The 20,656-nt window shown below is 53.3% G+C and overlaps 2 protein-coding genes across 16 annotated transcripts in view; one reads left to right on the forward strand and one right to left on the reverse strand.

Annotated features, from left to right (window-relative positions):
• The first annotated feature begins 4,012 nt into the window (after window positions 1–4,012).
• The window catches only part of LOC116579282 (leukocyte immunoglobulin-like receptor subfamily A member 6), a 355,647-nt gene continuing 339,003 nt past the window's right edge, over window positions 4,013–20,656 (forward strand). For 12 of the 13 annotated variants that reach the window (XM_032324437.1, XM_032324444.1, XM_032324445.1 and 9 more), the window contains exons 1-2: window positions 4,013–4,912; window positions 5,134–5,169. In XM_032324437.1, coding sequence (XP_032180328.1) covers window positions 4,864–4,912; window positions 5,134–5,169 — 85 coding nt within the window. In that variant the 5' untranslated portion in view covers window positions 4,013–4,863. Of the gene's footprint in view, window positions 4,913–5,133; window positions 5,170–5,338; window positions 5,627–5,788; window positions 6,089–6,311; window positions 6,594–6,896; window positions 7,197–7,453; window positions 7,490–8,341; window positions 8,459–8,812; window positions 8,850–8,927; window positions 8,966–9,166; window positions 9,217–9,845; window positions 11,055–20,656 lie in introns of those variants that run through there. The other variant, XM_032324447.1, reaches the window with a different exon arrangement.
• RPS9 (ribosomal protein S9) lies at window positions 11,045–17,400 on the reverse strand. 3 transcript variants are annotated; one of them, XR_004281210.1, is made up of 6 exons: window positions 17,348–17,400; window positions 17,045–17,154; window positions 16,812–16,934; window positions 12,114–12,300; window positions 11,865–12,058; window positions 11,205–11,316 (listed from the first exon to the last, which is right to left on the reverse strand). XR_004281210.1 is itself a non-coding variant. In XM_032324505.1 (5 exons), exons 2-5 carry the CDS (start codon window positions 17,139–17,141, stop codon window positions 11,139–11,141), a joined length of 585 nt encoding a protein of 194 aa, XP_032180396.1. In that variant the 5' UTR covers window positions 17,142–17,154; window positions 17,348–17,366; the 3' UTR covers window positions 11,045–11,138. The 3 variants fall into 3 exon arrangements, 1 of the variants encoding a protein (XP_032180396.1); XR_004281211.1 differs by having other exon boundaries at window positions 11,865–12,033; window positions 17,348–17,393; XM_032324505.1 differs by lacking the exon at window positions 11,865–12,058 and having other exon boundaries at window positions 11,045–11,316; window positions 17,348–17,366.

The raw sequence follows: 20,656 nt of genomic DNA on the forward strand, positions 1-20,656 counted from the left end.
CTAAGAATGACTTTATTTTGCTTCCATTCCTGAACAATATATCCAGAAGAATTCTGGGTTGGCTCTCCATAACTTAAAAAACTTCTGACCAGGATGATTTCTTTTTTTTTTTTTTTTAATAGATTAAAAAAAATTTATTTGACAGAGAGAGAGCACAAGCAGGGGGATCAGCAGGCAGAAGGAAAGGGAGAAGTGGGCTCCGTGCTGAGCAGGGAGCTTGATTTGAGGCTCGATCCCAGGACCCATGACCTAAACTGAAGGCAAATTCTTTTTTTTTTTTTTAAGATTTTATGTATGTATTTGACACACACACACACAGAGATCACAGGTAGGCAGAGAAGCAGGCAGAGAGAGAGAGAAGCATGCTCCCTGCCAAGCAGAGAGCCCAATGTGGGGCTGGATCCCAGGACTTTGAGATCATGACCTGAGTCAAAGGCAGAGGTTTAACCCACTGAGCCACCCAGATGCCCCTGAAGGCAGACTCTGAACCAACTTAGCTACCCAGGTTCCCCTAACCAGGATGATTTCTGATGTGAAATCTGTAGTTATTCAAATTGTTTTCCCTCTTATGTAATGTGGCATTTTCTCTTTTTTTTCTTTTTTGGTTTTGACCAGTTCAATTTTGATGTATGCGGGCATGGTTTTTAAAGCTTATCCTATTTTTCATTTGCTTAGCCTCTTGAACATGGAAATGTATGACTTTCAACAAATCTGTAAAATGGACAGTTATTTATTTCTTGAAACTTTTTTCCTTCAGTGATAGCATTCTCCTTTTGCTGGCAGATCAGTTATGTAAATTGTTCCACAAATCCCTCAACCTGTGTTCATTTTTTAAAGTATTTTTTTCTCTTCTGCTCAGATTGTAATTTCCTTTGTTCTGTTTCCAAGCTCACTGACTCCTGCCTCTGTTATCTTCATTCTGTCATTAGACACAAGGAATTTTAAAATTTCAGTTACTCAATTTTTCAGTTCTCCAATTTCCTCCCCCCATTATAATTTCATTGCTGAGAGAAGTCTATTTTTTTCTATTTATTTCAAGAGTGTTTGTCCTTATTTCATGAAGTTTGATTATAAAAATGGCTTTGGGGGCATCTGGGTGGCCCCATCAGTTAAGCACCTGAGTGGCCCCGTAAGTTAAGCATCTTGATTTTGGCTCAGGTCGTGGTCTCAGGGTCATGAGATGGAGCCACACATTGGGCTCCGAGCTCAGCAGGGAGTCTGCCTGAGGTCCCTTCTCTCTCCCTCTCCTTTTGCCCTCCTCCCCCCAAATAAATAAATAAATCCTTAACAAGAAGAGGCTTTAAATTGTTGGTCAACTCAGGGTTGGTGTCCATTGAATATTTTTTCCTTTGAGTGTTACCGAGACTTTACTGTTTCTTTGAATATTACATTAGGAGGCACTGTGTTCTGATAAAGTCTTCTGGGGAATGTGGATTCTTGTTTGTTTGACGAGGTTGTCAACCTGGTTACATCCTCACTGACATTTTAAAAAAAGATTTTATTTATTTATTTGACAGAGAGAGAGAGATAGAGAGAGAGAGAGAGAGAGAGTGAGAGAACACAGAGGCGGCAGTAGAGGGAGAAGCAGGCTCCCTGCTGAGCAAGGAGCCCAACATGGGACTCAAACCCAGGACTCTGGGATCATGAGCTGAGCCAAAGCTAGATAGTTAACCAACTGAGTCACCCAGGTTGTCCCACTAACTGACATTTTTACCTGCTTTCGAGGATGTAGCTCCCAGTCACAGTTCAGCTTTCACAGCCCAGGCTGACCATTTCTCTGGTTTCACTTCCAAAAAACCCTTAACAACAACACCTGACTACTGCTACTGGATCATTCTCTCATTTTCTCCACTAAAATGAAGGACAAATGTGTCTTGGGACCTAGTTATTCTATCCTCCATGTGTCAGATTTTATCTTTTTGGCTTTTATTTTTATGATGTCCAGCTGCATTCTGGGATACTTTCTGAGTTTCATTGTCTAATTCCCCAATTTTCTGATCAATTATCTAATGTCTACTATGGAATCGATCTTTTTATTCAATTAGTGAGTTTTTATCTATGAAATTTCCTTAGCACTCTTTTTTCCACTAAACGCTTCTTGTATCATGAATGTCATGTCTTCCTCTAACTGTCTGAGGTTTTAAAGCATGCTTATTTTTAAATCTCTTCCCAATTTTCAATTTATTCCCTTTTTCTTTGTTGGGAATTCCCACAGTGCGTGGGGTCTGTGCTCTATTTTTCATGGCATGGTTGTCACATGCATTCAGTCATTTTGCCACCGAGCTGATCTTTCACAGAGGTTGTCACCCCCATTTCCCTGCACTGTGAAGCCCTAAACAACTGAACAGCTTGCAATCGCTTCAGACTCATGGTTTGTAGGTGTGCCCTACGGAGGGCGCCGGCAATGCACGGCGGACTCAGACCTGAGCTCCACACATCGACGCCCGCCCATATTGCATGAAGGGCTTTTGCTCACAACTGGATAAAGGAGCTGAATTCTGGGAGTTAGCTCGTACCGAGGAGAGGGGACACTGTAGTCCCTGTTCAGACAGGCAGCAGCTTATGCTGGGAACCCCGTGTCTCCTCTGGGGCTTTGCCCCCGTCTCCACACATACACAGCAAAAATCCAGATCCTGGGCCGGTCCCTGGGACTTGCGACCAGGCCTACTCAGCGCTGGTCTCTGCTTGTTTAGGGATTCACGCTGCACTTCTGCCACTTCAGTTACTCTAATTCAACTGTGGCCATGAATCTAACAAAGCTTTCCGTGAGCTTGCCGTGGATGTTGGCTGTGGCCTTCATCTGGCCCCATATGAACTCTGGAGCTGCGGTCATCTCAATGTCTGCAAACCACACATGAAATCACCCCAGATGAGCCCCTCCATGCCTCCGGGACCCCAGCGGTCCTGAGGGTAGAGGCCACTGTGTTGTCACTATGAGGAACAGGAGACTCAGAAAGGGGAATTATCTGCTGAAGAATGACATTAAGTGTTTCAGCTCTAACTTCCATCTCTGAATTGCCTCTTACCCTGTGCCTGGGGAAGGAATTCACAGTATGGGATGGAGAGCTCTGCCCAGGGGAGGACTGGACCCGAGGAGGCAGAAATGAACTGGAGGTTCAAAAGGAGCGATGACGATAAAGAGGGTGCTGACTTAGAGAAAGAAGGAAGTCAGGGAAGGGAAGTGTGGGGGGCAGAGAAAACCCATGATCCCGGGGCAGGAGGAAGGGCCATGCTTCCTTCTGAGAAAAGACGATTTGTCTTCAGGGCGCCTCCCAAAGCCTGCCTCTCCCTGGGTCATCCTCCGGGGGTGGCCCCACCGGCTCCTCCAGGCACCAGACGGACGGTGGAATAGCCTGTGCTCCTCGTGCTCTGGAGCTCATGTCCACTCACCGGATATACCCGGCCCGAGACCCTCTTAACATGGTCCAGCCCATCCCAAGACTCAAGGAGCGGGGCTGGGCCAGCGCGTCAGCCTCCCCCTGCGCCTCCAGCTGGGCTTCTTCTTTCCCCGGTTCATTCCTCCCCAGAGGATCCTTCTGATCACCAGGCTAGTCTGATCCTGTGGGAATCTCCAAACCCTCCTACACTCTCCTTCAGAAGGTCCAAGTTGCACCATCTCTTCCTCCATGCTGTGACTGTTAGACCAAAACCATCAGCCCCAGCAAACACAACTCACCCTCCAACATCTCCCCAAACACCACAAACTGAGCTATTAACAAGGCCACTTGCCTTCTCCGGCCCCTCAGCCAAGCTGCCCCTGGCCACCTCCTCTCCAACCTGCCATCCTGGCTCACTCTGCTCAACGCACAAGCGTTTTGTGTGACAGGTTTGTGTAAGGGCTTAAGTGAGGAAACTACACACACGGCCTAAACACGGACCAACACACCACCTGGGGAGCAGGTAAATGCTGGGGGCGGGGGGGGGGGGCTACTAACTGTCACTATTTCCTACAGCGTTAGTCGTTTCCAGATGGAAACTTGTTTGACTGACTACTGGTTAAAATCTTCCCGGGCGTGCTCCAATCCTGTGACAGGCCCCAGCCTCAGTTCTGAGAAGAGCTCGAATCGTTTTGGTGGAGGACGCCCCCCACGTCCCATCTCTGTGCTCATCTCTGCCCCAGCTCACGCCTTCCGTCACTCCATCCCCCAGGACTGCTCACAACAAGGACCCAGACTCTGAGATGTCTACATGTTACGATTCTCACGATTCCCTGTGTTCTCTTTTCTTTCAACTTGGAACAGTCTTACAAGGCTATAATAGAATCGTTTCCCACCTAAATATTTGTATTGTCTGTTGTCACTAGCCACAGCCCCTCTAGTCCAGGGAACGAGTCTGTCACCTCACCAATGAGTCCCCAGTGCCTGGCACCATGACCGGATGTGGCCACTGCTCACTAAACACAGGCTGATTGCCAGCGTGGTGGGAGGAAGGACGAAAACTTACATTGACAGAAGCTCAGGAAAGGGAAGTGTCTCAGCCCAGGTCACCCAGCCTCTGTGTGAGACAGGGCAGAAGTGGAACTGAAATTGCGCTGATTCCCAGGCCCTGCCCTACCTCCCCCAGCCTCGAGTCCTAGAAGCAGTGTTGCCCTCTAGACTTGGGTTTGCTGGGGAGGAAGCAGACAGAGTGGGGTCTGGGGAGACAAGATTCAGTCTGTCTGAAAGATCCTAGGACCCGCTGCTCTCCGGTCACCCTTCAGGGAGAGCACAGAGAGGCCCTGGCAGGGGTTCTTCCCCTTCCTGTGAGGCCATCCCTCTAGGACCTGTGATGAGGAACACGGGGCCTGGGTTTTACCACACCCCATGCATCTGTCCGTCCGGCACATGCTGAGGACTTTATAAGCTGTCTGCGCAGCTGGGGACCATGGGATGCAGCGCCAGGACCCTGACCCTCACTGCTCTTCTCTGCCTCGGTGAGCTTTCTGGAAAAGAGGAGGGATGGAGCCGCCCCACTCCTGCCCCCCAGGTCCTGGTCCCTGGGAGACCTCGGGACTGGGGAGGATCAGTAGGGGCAGAACTTCTTGGGGGAGGCACGTACTCAGCCCCAGATGTGACCCCAGCACCCAGGGGCCTAGACCAGGCTTGGAGCAGCTACGTGTGGGTGTGGGAGTCACTCATAGGAACTCTCTTCTAGGGCTGTGTTGGGGCCTGTGGGACCAGGCACAGATGGGTGAGTCTTCCCCAGATCTCCTGTCTCCACCAACAACCCCCCAAGCAGCGGGGGGGCCGGGGGAAGAGGGTCAGGGCTGATGGTGACTCGTGTGGGAGGGGCCTTCGGGTGACAGGTGGGAAGCTGAGAGAAGGGCCCCCTTGCAACTCCCCATCTGATTCCTTTCCAGGGACCCTCCCCAAACCCTCCATCTGGGCTGATCCCAGCCCCATGGTTACCAAGGGGAGCCGTGTGACCATCTGGTGTCAGGCGTCTCTGCAGGCTGACGACTACTATCTGTATAAAGACAGGCTCTCTGTGCCCTTGGAGACCTTGGACACCTCACGGGATTCCAGCAACAAGGCCGGTTTCTCCATTACACCCATGAGCTCACACAATGTAGGGCAATACCAGTGTTTATATCAGATTGGGGAGATCTTGTCACAGCCGAGTGACCTCCTGCCTCTGGTGATGACAGGTGAGGGCAGGAGCTAGTCCCCTCCCCTTGGGCCTCTCCTCCAGGTAGAAGGGAATGGACTGTGGCTTCAGGGGGACCCCTTGTTCACAGCCCACAGTACATGGGGCCTGTGGGGTCCGTGGAGTAATGGTCCCTGTAATCAGCTCCCTCCTTCTCCCTCAGGACAGCATGAGGCACCCTCCCTCTCAGCCAACCCAGGCCCTGTGGTGGCCTTGGGAGGGAACGTGTCCCTCTCCTGTAGCTCATCGTGGCCACGGGGGTCATTCCGTCTGCTGAAGGAGCAGGAGGCTGATGCACCCCAACACCTGGAGTGGATGTTCCATCGTGAGAGGGGGCAGGGGATCTTCCATGTGGGCCCTGTGAACACCTCCCATGCGGGGACCTACAGATGCTACATTTCTCCCCAGTCGTACCCGGATTCGTGGTCACATCCCAGTGACCCTCTGCACCTTCAGGTCATAGGTGAGGGAGCCACAGCCTCACCCCATCTACCTCCTGGACCCCGATGACTGACCTAAGCTATATGCATAGTGGAACCCTGGGGTTGATGGGGGGTGATTGACACTGCTGTCCCGGGGCCAGAGCCGCAGGTGGGAGAACTTGGAAGGGGCCTATGAGAGCCTCACTGCAGGCCCTGGGCCATGCAGGGAGTGTGTCCCCAGTACCACTGTCCCCTGCTGTCCAGGTGTCTACAAGGAGCCCTCCCTCACGGCCCAGCCGGGCTCCCTGGTGCAGTCTGGAGACAGCCTGACCCTCCAGTGTCACTCAGAGACTGGCTTTGACAGATTCGCTCTGACCAAGAATGAGGAGCTCAGAGCTCCTCAGAGTCTAGAAGGGCAACCCAGCCCCAACTTCCTCTTGGGCTCTGTGAACCGCACCCATGGGGGCCAGTATCGATGCTACTGTGGACACAAGCTCTCCTCCACCTGGTCGGCCCCCAGTGCCCCTCTGGGTGTCCTGATCACAGGTGAGGAGGCCCCTGACCCATGTCCTAACTGTCTGCTCAGGGCCTGGGACCGGTTGCCCCTGGGTGATGGGGTCCAGGGAGAGGGCCAGGAGCACAGGCTGAGGTGGGATGTGGTCTAGAGACAGGGACTGAGAAAGGGACAGTGAGGGCCATGGAGATAAAGGACCCACTCAGAGAGATGGGAGGTGCTGAGAGGGGGTCCCACACAGAGTCCCTGGGAGAGGATGGTGGCCCCCCAGCCCAGGGTCAAGGGCAGGTGGGGAGGGGTGGCTCTTTACATGTCACGACCTTCCTCTCCCCCAGGAATGTATGAGAAACCGTCCCTCTCAGCCCAGCCGGGGACTTCAGTGTCCTGGGGAGAGAATGTGACCCTGCAGTGTCGCTCTGAGTTCTGGTTTGATACCTTCCACCTGTTCAAGGAGGGGTCCCTCGCTCCTCCCCAGGTCCTTCGTCCGCAGTACACAGCAAAACATTATCAGGTCAACTTCATCCTGAGTCCCGTGACCTCAGACCTGGAGGGGACCTACCGGTGCTATGGCTCACACAGCAACTCCCCCTACCTGTTGTCACAGCCCAGTGACCCACTGGAGCTCCTGGTCTCAGGTGAGGGGCCCCAATCCTGTCCTCTTTTGTCCTCAGGGGAGTGCCAGGGTGGGATGGGAGTGAGGGGGTCACAGGTGACACTCTCTGGCATGGCTTCTCTCTGGGATGACCACAGGGCTCCAGGAGCTCTGAGCCTGGGCCAGGTGGCAGGTGGGGTGGTCATGGCAGAGGGAGAGGGGGGAGCCCAGTGCGGGGAGGAGCACCCTGAAGTGAGGAGGATGTAGCCCCCGCCCCTCACCTCCCTGTCTTGGTCCCAGGAGGCTCTGAGGATGCAGCCCTCAACCCACAGAGAGGTAAGCGGGGTCTCTGGTGGGAGGTGGTAGGTGGGAGGAGCTCAGCCCAGTCTTGCTTCAGCCCCTTCCCGAGATTACGGCAGGAGAAATCTCCTTCTCACTGGGACAACTCCTTGGATTGCAAACTTGACTGCAAAGGGCAAGCGGGTGGCTTCATCACTGTGTGCACGGCAGGTGGGGGCAGCAGGCTCGCACGCAGGGTGTCTGAGCTCGCCTTCACAGGTTGGGGGTCTTGGCCTGAGAGCAGCTTGGGAGTCAACAACAAGGCTTGGAAGTAACACCCCCAGATTCAGACCCCAGTTCTGTTCCCAGCTGTGGGCTCTTCGACAAGTCATGTCCCTCTCCAGGGCCCAGGCTCTCCATCGGCACAACAGGCCTCCCGCCATCTTCCTCAGGCTTGCTGGGAGATTTCAGTCAAAGTCATGGCCCTCCCTCCTGCCCTTGCAGATGCGCACACTCCAGGTCCACACAGGCCCCTGTGGGGGCGTCAGGCCTGTGCAGAGTGGGAGATGGATCTGGGCTTGGGTTTGGTGGACAGGTCTCCACTCCCGTGTTTTGTCTGGAGGGCAAAGGGGCAGCATGAAAAAACCCCAAATCCCACAAGGGAACCCATGGCCCTGGTTCCAGTCTCAGCCCTGCTGCCTCCACCCTGGGCGACCTGAGACATGTGAATGACCTCTCTGTGCCTCAGTTTTCTGTCTGTGGAGTGGGCGGGAGGGGCAGCAGTCGTCTGCTGGGTGAAAGTTGATGGGGTCGGAGCTGAATGCACAGAGCCGAGTAGGTGCCTGGCACACAGTAGGTGCTCAGTTAAATGGCATCACTGGCTCATTCATGGTGTGGCTTGTGCACAAGGTCGCCACTTGTACCTGTATGTCCTCATTGGGGCCTCAGTGGCCTTCATCCTTCTGCTCGGCCTCCTCGTCGTCCTCCTGGTCCGACACCAGCGTCAGGTCAAAGGCAGGAAGCCAGGTAAGAAGGGAAGGGGGTGACAAATCCCAGGGGGTAGTGGGCCCAGTGGGCCGACCAAGGGTGGGCTCATGGCAGTGGCCAGAGGGAAACAAGAGTGGCATAGAAGGACTCCAGCATCTCCCAGCGAGAAGCTCTAGAAAGAAGGGTACACGTGGGCATGTGTGAATATTGTATCCTTTTGCCTTTTCGAAATTACAAAATGTTTGGAAACACATACAAGCTTTGTTTTTTACTGTTTAGCACTGCTTTCTCTGTATGGGAGGGGGGCACGGGCGGGATCATAAAGATCCTCAGCTTAAGGCCCTGGGAGGGTTCCGGGATGGGGGCCTGAGGCTGATTTTCAACTCCCTGCAGCAGCGGCAGCGTCTGAGGACACAGGCCTGTACAGGAGGTAAGAGCACCCTGAGACCCCGACTCCCGCTAGCCAGCGGCCCCCTCACTGCCGCTAATACCACTGTCTCCTCCCCAGTTCAGGTCCTGAGGCCACCACCCAGGAGGAGACCTTGTGTAAGGGGAAGCACGGGCTGCCCTGGGGGAGGGAGGAGGTGGGCCCAGGACAGGGGTGGGCAGGGGCAGGGGGTGGGGGGAGGGGGGCAAACAGCATCTGACTCCGTGTGGCTCTGTAACTGTCACTGTCTCTGGGCTCCTGCCATGTGACTCTTGGGGGCTCTTGGCTAGAGAGGGGCCGCCTTGTTCTGTCCCCACCAGATGCTGTCGTCAGAGACACACAGCCTGAGGACAGACAGCAGGACAGCCAGGTGAGCTCCCTGTGCTTCCGACCAGGGCACCCCTGCCTCCCTGCTCACGTGGTAAACCCAGAGGACACTCCACCCAGCAGCAGGCCTCTCCCTTCTGGAAGTCTACTGTGCTCTGTGCTGCAGGGGACCTCACTCCCCTGGGCCTCTTCTCATCTCCAGCTGCTGGGACACTCAGGGCAAGTGGGCAGAGTGGCTAGTTAGGGCTATACAGCCTGTGCCCTGCACAGAGGGGCGCAACTCCACGCCCTGGGCCTCCGAGAGGACGCCTCCGCAGCTCCACACACCCTGGTCCTACAGCGACTCAGCCCTCTGCTTCCCGTTCCTTCTTTCCCCAGCAACCCACGGCACATTCATGCGCTTCACCCTGGCCACCGAGCTGAGCGGTCGCGGGGTCTGCCTTGATGGCCACTTCAATTCCTGCTCCAGCCTTCCCCATCACCTGATCCCAGGCCCAACCCCCAGTGTCCACACCACAGGCACTTCCACCTCACACCCCTCCCCCCCAGATACACTGAAGGAGGCAAGAGTGGGCTCAAGGCCACCCCCACTGTCTAGCAGGGCCCTTAGCCCCGCAGGGAGTGCCATCCTCTCCTCCCCAGCCTCGTGCCTTTCCTCTCCCCCAGCTCCAGGCTGCGATTTCTCAAGACCCTCAAGATGTAACCTACGCCCAGCTGAACCACTTGGCCCTCAGACAGGAGACAAGTGCACCTCTTCCCTCCCAATTAGGGGAGGCACTGGATGAGACCGTGTATGCTGCTCTGGCCATCCACTAGCCCAGCAGACTCATAACCCCCACTCCAGGGATCTGGAAGGCTCCCTGCAGGGACCCTGGAAGGCACAGGAGCGGCCCCCAGCCAGCCTGCAGGTAGGACAAGAACCAGGAACTCAGGAGACCTTGTGGAAGTTGATTGCTTCCAGAATTTCCAGGACACAGCTGATCATACAATTCTGGAAGGATACATAGGAAGCCCCAAGACTGTTCGTTACCAAGTGGCAACCCTTGTGGTGTGGTGGGAACACAGCACTAAGCTCCAAGAGCTAGGAACCTTCTGGAGGCTTCCTGGCAGCTTGGCAACATCCCAGGACCCAGGGCCATCACGCTGAAACTGAGCACTTTCAAATGACCGGAGAGTCCAAGCCCTCAAAAGATGGGACTCGTGAGCAGTGAGGTTGCTCAATGGCAAAGGCTTCCCGTTTCCTGAGACCAAGCCCTTTCCTCTGTCCCATGCAGCTTCTCAACAAGAAAGAAAAGGGAAGCTGGTCTCCCTCCTGACCTGTGTTCAGAAACTCTAGATGCGGGGGAGGGGAGCGGGGTGCCTCAGCTGTCCCCTCCCAACCACACCAATATAAGCGTTGAAACCAGCCTGCCCTTCCCGTCCAGAGCTCCCCAGCAAATCCCAATTAAACACATTTACCCTCACCTGCAACCCAAAGGTCAGCCTTCAGCTCCTGACAACCCTAACCCTGACTTCTTTTTCTGAGGGCAAGATCCAAAGTCCTTAGAGACGCTGGGCTGGCCTTGCCTCCACTTGCTACTTCCTCTGCCCAGAAAGGAATCACCCAACCCCCATGCAAATAACTGGCTTAAGAACTTCCCCTAACACTTGCTGGTGTCCCCACTGAAACACAGAAGTGGTGTTTTTGCTGCTCACCACTGCACCCTTGCCCCAAGGAGGACCACCAGCTGGCAGGCTCACCAGGCCCTTCTGAGGGGGTGGCAAGGACTAGCTGGAGGGAACCTGATCAAGGACCTGGCCTGTGCCTCTCCCCACCCCGAGGCTGCTACGTTCAGAAAATGGAGGCAGACAGATACACCAATAAACACCAGTTCCAAAGCATTGGTTCTTTTATTATGTGACTGGGAAACTAGACAATCCATGGGTCCTGGGGGGCAGGGGGTGGGGTGGATGGGAAGGGTAGGCTCAATCCTCCTCTTCGTCATCACCGGCGCCAGCCCCACCCTGGCCCTTTTTGGCATTCTTCCTCTTCACACGCCCTGGGCGGCCACCCCCATACGGAGAGCGCAAGGAGAAGTCAATATGCTTCTGGGAATCCAGGCGGACGATAAAGGATGGGATGTTCACCACTTGCTTTCGGACCCTGGAGGGGGGATGGCAGGTGAAGGGATGGGGAACAGGACCCCAGTGGGAGGAAAACATTACCGTTTGCTGCTTGGACTCTGACCTGGTAGGAGGGTGTTTCTGACCCTGTAGTACCTGTGTGTTCTGGAAAGCTTTTAGAGTATCACTCAACTCAACCAGACCACGAAGTAAGAAGGGGGAGCCCTGGTGGCAGCCAGTAACCCAGGGTCAGATTCTCAAAGTGGAACTGAGCCAGGCACGGGGCTTTACTCTCTAAGGTCAAGCCTCCCTGTCCCCGAAGCAGCTACCTGAGACTCCAGTTCTACAACATCTGACAAAGGGCAAACTGAGCACCCAGAGAAAAGACCCAGCTGTCCCCGCAAGCCAGCAGACTCCTATAGTCCTGGCACCTGAGCATCAGACCACGGGCTGTAGTCAACTTGGCAAATTAATGCTGGTTAACAATAAGAGGCTCTGGACTGAGTCCACGAGTGGGTCCAACAGACAGCTGTATCCATGAACCCACCCACACCAGCTGACGCCCACCTGGGCACACCAAGCAGTTACCTGTCCAGCTGCCTGAAGAAGCCTTCGCAAGGTGTACGGCTCAGGCCGCAGTGACCCTTGCGCTGGGCTACAAGGTGGGGGATGAGGCTGTCCCCAGCACCCTATGAGCTGTCTGCAGGCGCCAATCTTACCCTCAAGGTGTAGTCACACCTTTTGTCACCTCTGAGGGCTGCATAGGAGGTAAGGACAGCAAACTTAGAGAGAGGAATGGATACAAGATAGACTCAGGGAGCTCCCTAAGGGAGTTACCTGATGTGGCGTTGGCGGATCAGCACACGGGCATGGTGGATGGACTTGGCCAAGCCCAGCTTGAAGACCTGGGTCTGCAGACGCCTCTCCAAGAAATCCTCAATCTTCAGACCCAGGATATAATCCAGCTTCATCTTGCCCTCGTCCAGCACTCCAATGCGCACCAGTCGCCGGAGCAAGGCATTGCCTGGTAGGAGGGGAAAAAGCATGGATTGGGGTGTCTGGCTCACCGCTGACTTCATGGAGCTTAAGGAGCTCCATGGAGCTATGACACGAGTGGGAGCTAAGAACCCATTCCAATTTAAGAATTAATGTAGCAGCCATTGTGACCATACTCCTATCCTACCAGCGAGGGCAAGTGCCCACACACACCTCTGCTCCCATCTGAAACAACCACCTTCCTTGGAAGTGTCAGGAGAGTAATGAGACAATCCCTAGAAGAGCACTTAGCATCTCCCTGCAAGAAACTATGCTGCTATCACTTAACCATTATGCCCACAATGAAGCCTGGTGGTCAAGAGCCAATCTGTAATCAGGAAAGCTCTACTAGTACACTGGACCGGCAGTACCTAGCTTCTAGACCTGAGAAAAGCTGCAGGCCAGGTAATGCTTAACAGGAGACATGGTATCTTCCCATTTCCAAATATCAACAAATATAAAACACCTAGAAAAAGATTTATCCAAAAAGATGAAAAAACCTGCACACTAAAAACTATTTAAGATATTGATGAGAAAAAGACTTAAGACACAGAATGAAAAGCTATCCCATGCTCAGTTTGGAAAAATACTGTTAAAACACTAGTGCTATGCCAGCAATAAATGAATTCAATATAATCCCTATCAGAATTCCAGAAGTTGGGCGCCTGGGTGGCTCAGTGGGTTAAGCCGCTGCCTTCGGCTCAGGTCATGATCTCAGAGTCCTGGGATCGAGTCCCGCATCGGGCTCTCTGCTCAGCAGAGAGCCTGCTTCCCTCTCTCTCTCTCTCTGCCTGCCTCTCCATCTATTTGTGATTTCTCTCTGTCAAATAAATAAAAATAAAAATCTTAAAAAAAAAAAAAAAAAAGAATTCCAGAAGTATTTTCTTTCTTTTTTTTTTTTAAAGATTTTATTTATTTATTTGACAGAGATCACAAGTAGGCAGAAAGAGAGGAGGAAGCAGGCTCCCTGCTGAGCAGAGAGCCCGATGTGGGGCTCGATCCCAGGACCCTGGGATCATGACCTGAGCTGAAAGCAGAGGCTTTAACCCACTGAGCCACCCAGGTGCCCCAGTATTTTGTTTCTTAACATTTATTTCAGAGAGACAGAGAAAGAGCATGTACGCATGAGCTCATGAGCTATGAGCACAAGAGGGGCTTGATCCTGGGATGCTGGGATCATGACCTGAGCTGAAGGCAGAGGCTTAACCAACTGAGCCACCCAGGGGCTCCGCCAAAGATGTTGTCCACGTAAGCAGAAGAATCAATCCTAAAATTTGTATTGATCACAAAAAACTCCATAGCAATCTTGAAAAAGAGAAAATGCTTGCAAATCATGTATCTGACATAGGTCAACACCAAGAATACACAAGCAACTCTCAATCTATAGCAAAAAACTCCAAACAATGTTATTTAAAAATGGGCAGAGACATACAGATGGCCAGCACGTACATGATCAGGTGCTCATCGTTGCTGATCAGGGAAATGCAAGTCAAAAGCAGTGAGATCACCTCACACATGTGAGACTGGCTAGAACTAAAGCCCAACAGACAACGGTGCTGGTGAGGATGTGTAGAAAAGGGAACCCCCGTGCAGATGGTGGGAATGCAAAGTGGCAATCACTATGGAAAACAGTATGGAGGTTCCCCACATTCCCCACAAGTTAACTATGATGATGCAGCAATCCCGCTTCTGGCTATTTACCCCAAAAGGAAAGCGCTAACCCCATCTTCACTGCATTCAACAGCCAAGCCATGGAAACAATGTTAAGTGCCCACAGATAGTTGAATGGATAACAGAGGGAGGAGTATATACACACAGTGGGCATTATTCAGCCATAAAAAGAATGGAATCTCGCCACCTGCCAACAACGTGGATGATCCAAGTGCACTCTGCCAAGTGGACTAAGTCAGAGTCAAATCCCATGATCTCACTAGTATGTGGAATCTAAATCTTTTCTATTTTTTAAAGATTTTAACTTATTTATTTGACAGATAGAGATCACAAGCAGGCAGAGAGGCAAGCAGAGAGAGGAGGAAGCAGGCTCTCTGCTGAGCAGAGCCCCATGCTGAGCTCAATCCCAGGACTCTGAGATCATGACCTGAGCCAAAGGCAGAGGCTTTTAACCCACTGAGCCACCAAGGCGCCCCTTGTATGTGGAATCTAAACAAAACCACCAGCATCACCAAAAAATACCTCAACATCATAAAGAGAATACATTATGCGGCTGCCAGAAGCTCAGGGGAAAGAAATAGGTGAAGGTTGTCAAATGTACAAACTGCCAGTTATAATACTTACTGTATATTACAAAATTGCTATCTTAAAAAAAAAGGGGGAAAAAAAGAAAAGAAAGATTTTTCTTATTTGTCAGAGAGAGAAAAAACACAAGCAGGGGGAGCAGCAGGTGCTGGATCAATGCAGGACCCCGGGATCATGACCCAAGCCAAAGGCAGACGCTTAACTGACTGAACCACTGAAGTGCCCTATATCTTTTTTTAAGGCTTTTTGAAAGCTATTAAGTAAACTCACTGGGATCATTTCACAGTATATAGAAAAATCCAATTGCTATGCTATACATCTGGAATTATATAATGTAGTCTGTGATTACACACTGGTTAAGAAATAACAATAATATTCAAATATTAATTAAAAAAAAAAAGCCCGACAGGCAAATTAAAACAAGTTTGGAATTATCTACCAGCTAGGACAGTTTTCTGTTCTTATGCTAGAAAACAGAAACTTCAAGAACTTGAAGTTTAAAATCTCTTCATAGACTTCTACGTAAAATGAAACCACTATGGGGCGTCTGGGTGGCTCAGTGGGTTAAGCCTCTGCCTTCAGCTCAGATCAGAGCATCGGGCTCTCTGCTCAGTGGGGAGCCTGCTCCCTGCCCCCGGCCTACTTGTGATCTCTGTCAAATAAAACAAAAAACTCCACTATAATTAAAAACAAACGTTTTTCACATTTACTACTGAACCACCCACACACTGTTCAAAAACGGGGAGGCCCGGCCACTCCATCAACACCAAAAAGTTATATATGTATAATAAGTAAAATAATTTTCAGTGCACACTGAATAAACTTTGTCAATAGGAGTACCTGGGCTCCACCTGGACAAAGCAAGGTCAGTCACAATATTTTACAACTGGATATTAACGCACACAGTCCTCAGAGGCAGAGGCCCTTCTCTGTCATGGCACAAGACAACTGAAGTGGCTTAGTTCCTGAGCTAAAAAACGTAAAGTACCAGTTTCTTTACCGCTGCCATCAGAACAGAGCCCATACCTGGATGGACCCCAGGCCACGTTGTTGACTACAACTGGTTTAAGAGGTTTTTCAACAGACCAGAATCAGAGAAGCTTCTTGCCCTACTGCAGCTGTCAGTGGGAAAGGCTGGGCCTCAGGCCATACCAGTGACAAATGCCTTCAGACACAGGCAGAGACTGTGGGCCCCTCCTTCTTGTCCCATGGGGATAAATGGCTTCCTTTGCTAGAAAGCCTACAGCCTACGGTGCTGCCTTCCCCCTGTAGCTCCCACTTCTGCCACAGGAAACCACAAATACTCCTGGGTTACCTCTGGATCAACCCTGCCCAGCCGGCCACTCACCTGCCTCTCTAGGGCAGACTTGAACAGCTCATCTACAGAAAGTCCTTCAGGATGTCCTCAACGACCTGTGGCTGGCTCCCCAGACTGTGGGATAAACACCCACCCGAGCATCCCCAGGAAAAGGGATTCCTGAATTTTTCACCACTGTGTGAGCTATTTTTGGTTAAACAAGCTCCACACCTTTCTAAACTTTAAATATGCAGGGGTGGGGGGGGGCGCACACGCCTAGGTGGCTCAGTGGGTTAAAGCCTCTGCCTTCCGCTCAGGTCATGATCTACAGGATCCTGGGATACAGCCCCATATCCCGCTCTCTGCTCAGCGGGGAGTCTGCTCCCCCCCCATTTGCCAAATAAACAAACAAAATCTAAAAAAACAAAACAAAACCGTCTAACATGAGCGACCACCTATGCTCAGCCATGAGGCCTCCGGTGTCACGGCACATTTCCATCTCAGGCGAACACCGGGAACCCGATCAGGGCGCTCGCTGAGTTGGCGCAGGATTCCCAGCCCCTCCCCCTTCCCACCACCAACCAAGGCTGCAGAGCGGCAACAGGAGGACGGGCGGCCAACCTAGGGGTCACCGCCAAACCAGTGGTGGCGCGTGTGCACTGTGCCCCCACGTGAGCGTCTACAAACAAGGCTTCCCTTCCACATCTGGGGTTATCGGAGAGTCCCTTCCCGGTCACAGATACTGACGCGCGGGGTCCCGTTCCCCAGGCTCCCCGAGCACCCAGCCCACCCCTACAGCCGGTTCGCGGCCTCCGACCCACCGCAGTGAGGGGCCCGGAGACGCTAACCCCGGGGGCTGTGCAGCGCCCCTTGACATACGAGGGCTTTAGAGCCGGCAGCCGGGGAGCTGGCATGTGTCTGTCACACACACACACACACACACTCACCCTCAAACAGGCGCCGCGGGTCCTTCTCGTCCAGCGTCAGCAGCTCCCGTGCTGCCTTGCGGATCTTGGCCAAGGTGAACTTGACCCTCCACACCTCACGTTTGTTCCGGAGCCCATATTCGCCTGCCGAAAGATGGCGCTGCTAGCGTGGCCGGGCCCCGGGCCCACGCGGCACGCTGGGGGCCCCACCCCGCCCCCGCCCCGGAAGCGGAAGCCCGGTCTGGGCCTCTCACCGATCAGCTTCAGCTCTTGGTCGAGCCGCGACTTCTCGAAGGGCCTCCGAGGGGTCACGTAGGTCTTGCGACAAACCCAGCTCCGGGCCACCGGCATGTTGGCTGCGAGCGCGAGCCTGCGCGGGGGAAAAGCCGAGCGCGTGAGGGGCCGCCTCCGGGGCCCACACCGCCCGCACTGCCTTGGGGCAGTCCCGTTCCGCCCTCTCCCAGCTCGTCAGCGTACTCCTCTAAGGTCAGGGGGTCCTCACGACCTTGTTACCCACACCCCGAGGAGATCGCAGCACAGCACACACACCCCCGTACCGTAACGTCCGAGCTCTGGGAAAGAGGACCACGCCCGCCCCGGCCACGCTTTTATAGCAACGATGCGGCCTGGTGACGTCAGCGCGCACGCCGCAGGCCTGCACCAATCAGAAGGGGAAGCATTCGAGACGACAGGTCGGGCCAGAGCGGCGAGCTGAGCTGGAGGACCGTGGCCCTGTGGCCCCGCGGGTCGCGGCGGACGCCAGCTGGGAAGGGGGAGGGGCGTCTCCCCCACTGTCCTGCTTGGGATCGTGTGAGTCGCAACGTAATGGTCCCCTTCTCTGGGCCGCAACAGCACCCGCTCCGTGGAACACCCCCGCCCCCCACGACATCCCCAGGGCTGGAGCCTGGAACCTTCCAGGATAGGCCCGGTCAGTTCCCGACTCCCGAGGTCCACGGCTCTCAACGTCCCGTAGCGGCACACGGGTCTGGGCAGCCCGCGCAGAGGCCAGGCCTGCCGAATGCCTGGGTGTCCTGCGCCGCGCTGCCGCGTCCCCGCGGTGTTGCAGTCCTGCCCCGCACCGTCCCCACACCGGGAATCGGGCCTCACCCGGAGCAGCTCGCATGGCGCCCGCCGCCCCCACTTGGGGGAAGTCACCCTCCCGCACCGCGGGCCTCCTTCATTCACTCCAAACCGCGGCTCGTATTTTGGGATTTCCTTTGGGTTTGCGGAACGGGGGAGATGTTCTGATCTTGCTATTTGTTCGTCTCCAGCTTGGCGCTGTTTATCGCATGCAGCAACTTGACCTTTCTGGACATCCAGACCACCAAGAAAGCACGTAGTAAAGCAAGTCAAGGGACTTTTGGTTTCCCAGGGCATTTAAAAGTTCTATTCACGTTACAGGGTGGTCTATGACGTGCGCAACAGCATGTCTAAAAAACCCACAATGCACACAGCTCAATTTTAAAAATACTTCATGGGTAACAAGTGCTGACCATCATCTGAGCTTTCAGGGTGGTAATCTTTCTGCTGCTGGAGAGGCTTGCTGTTAGGGGTTAATTGGACACGTAGGTCCTCAGGGTCAGGGTCCCCAACAAGAAAACACAGAGCCAGGACAGCTGAGAGAAAAACTGCACTAGCATCCTGTTTCACAGCTTAAACAAAACCATGATAGCATTCTGACTAGCAGCCTCTGCAGAAGCGACTTTTGCAAAACATTCAGAAATAAAACAATTTACGTAAAACATTGGTCACCATCACAAGTTGAGGCACTTAGTCTCCAGATCAGCCCTAAAGATCATCAACAAGCAAACAATAACCCAACAGGTGAATGGGTGCATGATCAAAACCCTGATTGGGATTTCTTAGCAGCCAATCTACAGCAGACCCAACTCAGGATGCTTAAGATAGTTCCTCCAAGGAGCTTATAAGATCCCTAGACTTGAACTCCAAAACAGCGACCTTCTTGGGTTCCCTCCCTCTCTGCGAGCTTTGTACTATGCTCAATAGACTTGACCGCCCATCACTCTTCGTTGGGTCTAACTCTTCATTCTTCGAAGCAGTGTGACCAAGAACTGTGGGCACTAAGGGAACAATCCTATAATGTTGTCTCCACCATGTTGGTGACTGCTACCTGGACAGGGTCGGGGATGCTGAAGATGGAGTGGCTGGGAATACTCTGAAAATAAGACAACAGTGAAGTTTGCCGCATCAATCGACTCTTCCTGTCCCAACTTCTCGGTGGCCGGTGATGCTGTTTGCCAGCATTTAACTGCAATAGGACTGCTTTCTGTAGCTGCTTTCGAAATTGGGAGTCGATGCTCTAAAACTCTGCCGCTGCTTTACCAAGTCTGTGTGATAGTCCAAATCCTCCATTGTCATTTCAACAACGTGCACAGCATCTTCTCCAGGAGTAGCTTCCGACTCAAGGAAACCCTCTCTTTGCTACTCCTTCAGAAGCGGCTCCTCGTCCGTTCGAGTTTGACCGTGAGCTTGCCGTGGTGCAGTCCCTTCTTCAGGCTCCACAGCAACTTCGGGTTCTCTTGCTCTTCCCACCACTCCGATAGTGACTTCGTCCCTGAAGCCTTGAGCCCTTCAGAGTCACCCATGAGGGTTGGAATCCACTTCTTCCAAACGCCTGTTAAGGTGGGAGCTCTTCCCATGAATTACCAATGTTCTTTTATTTTTTTAAGTAGCCTCCACAGGTGCAGAACTTGAACTCACCACCCTGAGATCAAGACCTGAGCTGAGATCAAGAGTCGGATGCTTAACCGGCTGAGCCACCCAGGCACCCCAAATCCCAAGTGCCCTTAATGGCGTCTAGAATGCTAAATCTTCTCCAGAAGGTTTTCAGTCGACTTTGCCCAGGTGCATCAGAGCCATCACTAAGGCAGCTACAGCCTTGCAAATCGTGTTTGCTCATGCTAAGACCTGAATGTTGAAAGGACGCCTTGATCCATGGGCTGCAGGACGGGTGTTGTGTTCGCAGGTGTGAACACAACATTAATCTCGTTGAACATCCCCATCGGAGCCCCTAGGTCACCAGGTGCATTGTCACCAGGGACAAGGATGGTTGTTTTCCCTCTGACCAGTAGGTCTCAAGACTGGGCTTAAAATATTCAGTAACCATATTGTAAAGAGATATGCCACCATCCAGGCTTTGCTGCTGTGCCGACGGAGCCCAGGCAGAGGAGATTCAGCATCATTCCCGAGGGCTCTAGGAGTCTCAGAGTGTCCCTGAGCACGGGCTCCACCTCGAAGCCCCTGCTGCCTTAGCCCCTGGCAGGACTCAGCCTGTCCTCTGCGGCTTTGAGGCCGGCACTGACTTCTCTCTAGTGACGGGAGTCCTACATGGCATCCGCTGCCAGCAGGAGGCTGTTCCATCCACACTGGAGATCCGTGGTTAGTGCAGTCGCCGAGGCGGATCACATCAGCTGGCTCCAGGTAACTCGCGGTGGCTCCTGTGTCAGCACCGGCTGCTTCACCTTACACTGTCCTGGGGACGGCTTCTTTCCTCCCACCTGCTGAACCACCTCTGCGGGCTTCAAACGGGTCTGCAGGCTCCACGCCTCCCTGGGCCTTCACAGAATTGAAGGGAGTCAGGTCCTTGCTCGGGATGAGCTCTTGCAATAGCGTTCACGACCTTATCCTTTGTGCTTACAGCTGGGCCGTTTGGCACAAGAGACCTGGCTTTGGGCCTGAGATTGGCCTTCGACCCGCCTTCCTCCCTAAGCTTAGTCAGGTCTTGCGCTGGATTTAGAGGGAGAGACGTTCAGCTCTTCCTTTCACCGGACCCTGGCAGGCTACAGTGGGAGTATTAACCAGCCTCATCTCAGTACTGCTGGGTCTCAGGGAACAGGGAGGCCTGG

The sequence above is a fragment of the Mustela erminea genome, chromosome 19 (genome assembly GCF_009829155.1).
Source record: "Mustela erminea isolate mMusErm1 chromosome 19, mMusErm1.Pri, whole genome shotgun sequence".
Lineage (NCBI taxonomy): Eukaryota > Metazoa > Chordata > Mammalia > Carnivora > Mustelidae > Mustela > Mustela erminea.

Bases quoted from the DNA above. Each gene is read 5' to 3' on its own strand.
- RPS9 (XM_032324505.1), bottom strand. From the start codon at position 17,141: ATGCCGGTGGCCCGGAGCTGGGTTTGTCGCAAGACCTACGTGACCCCT. The intron at 16,935-17,044 runs GTGAGAGGCCCA...ATCTTTCGGCAG, and splicing joins CCAAGAGCTGAAGCTGATCG to GCGAATATGGGCTCCGGAAC. The intron at 12,301-16,811 runs GTGAGTGTGTGT...CCCTCCTACCAG, and splicing joins CCCGCGGCGCCTGTTTGAGG to GCAATGCCTTGCTCCGGCGA.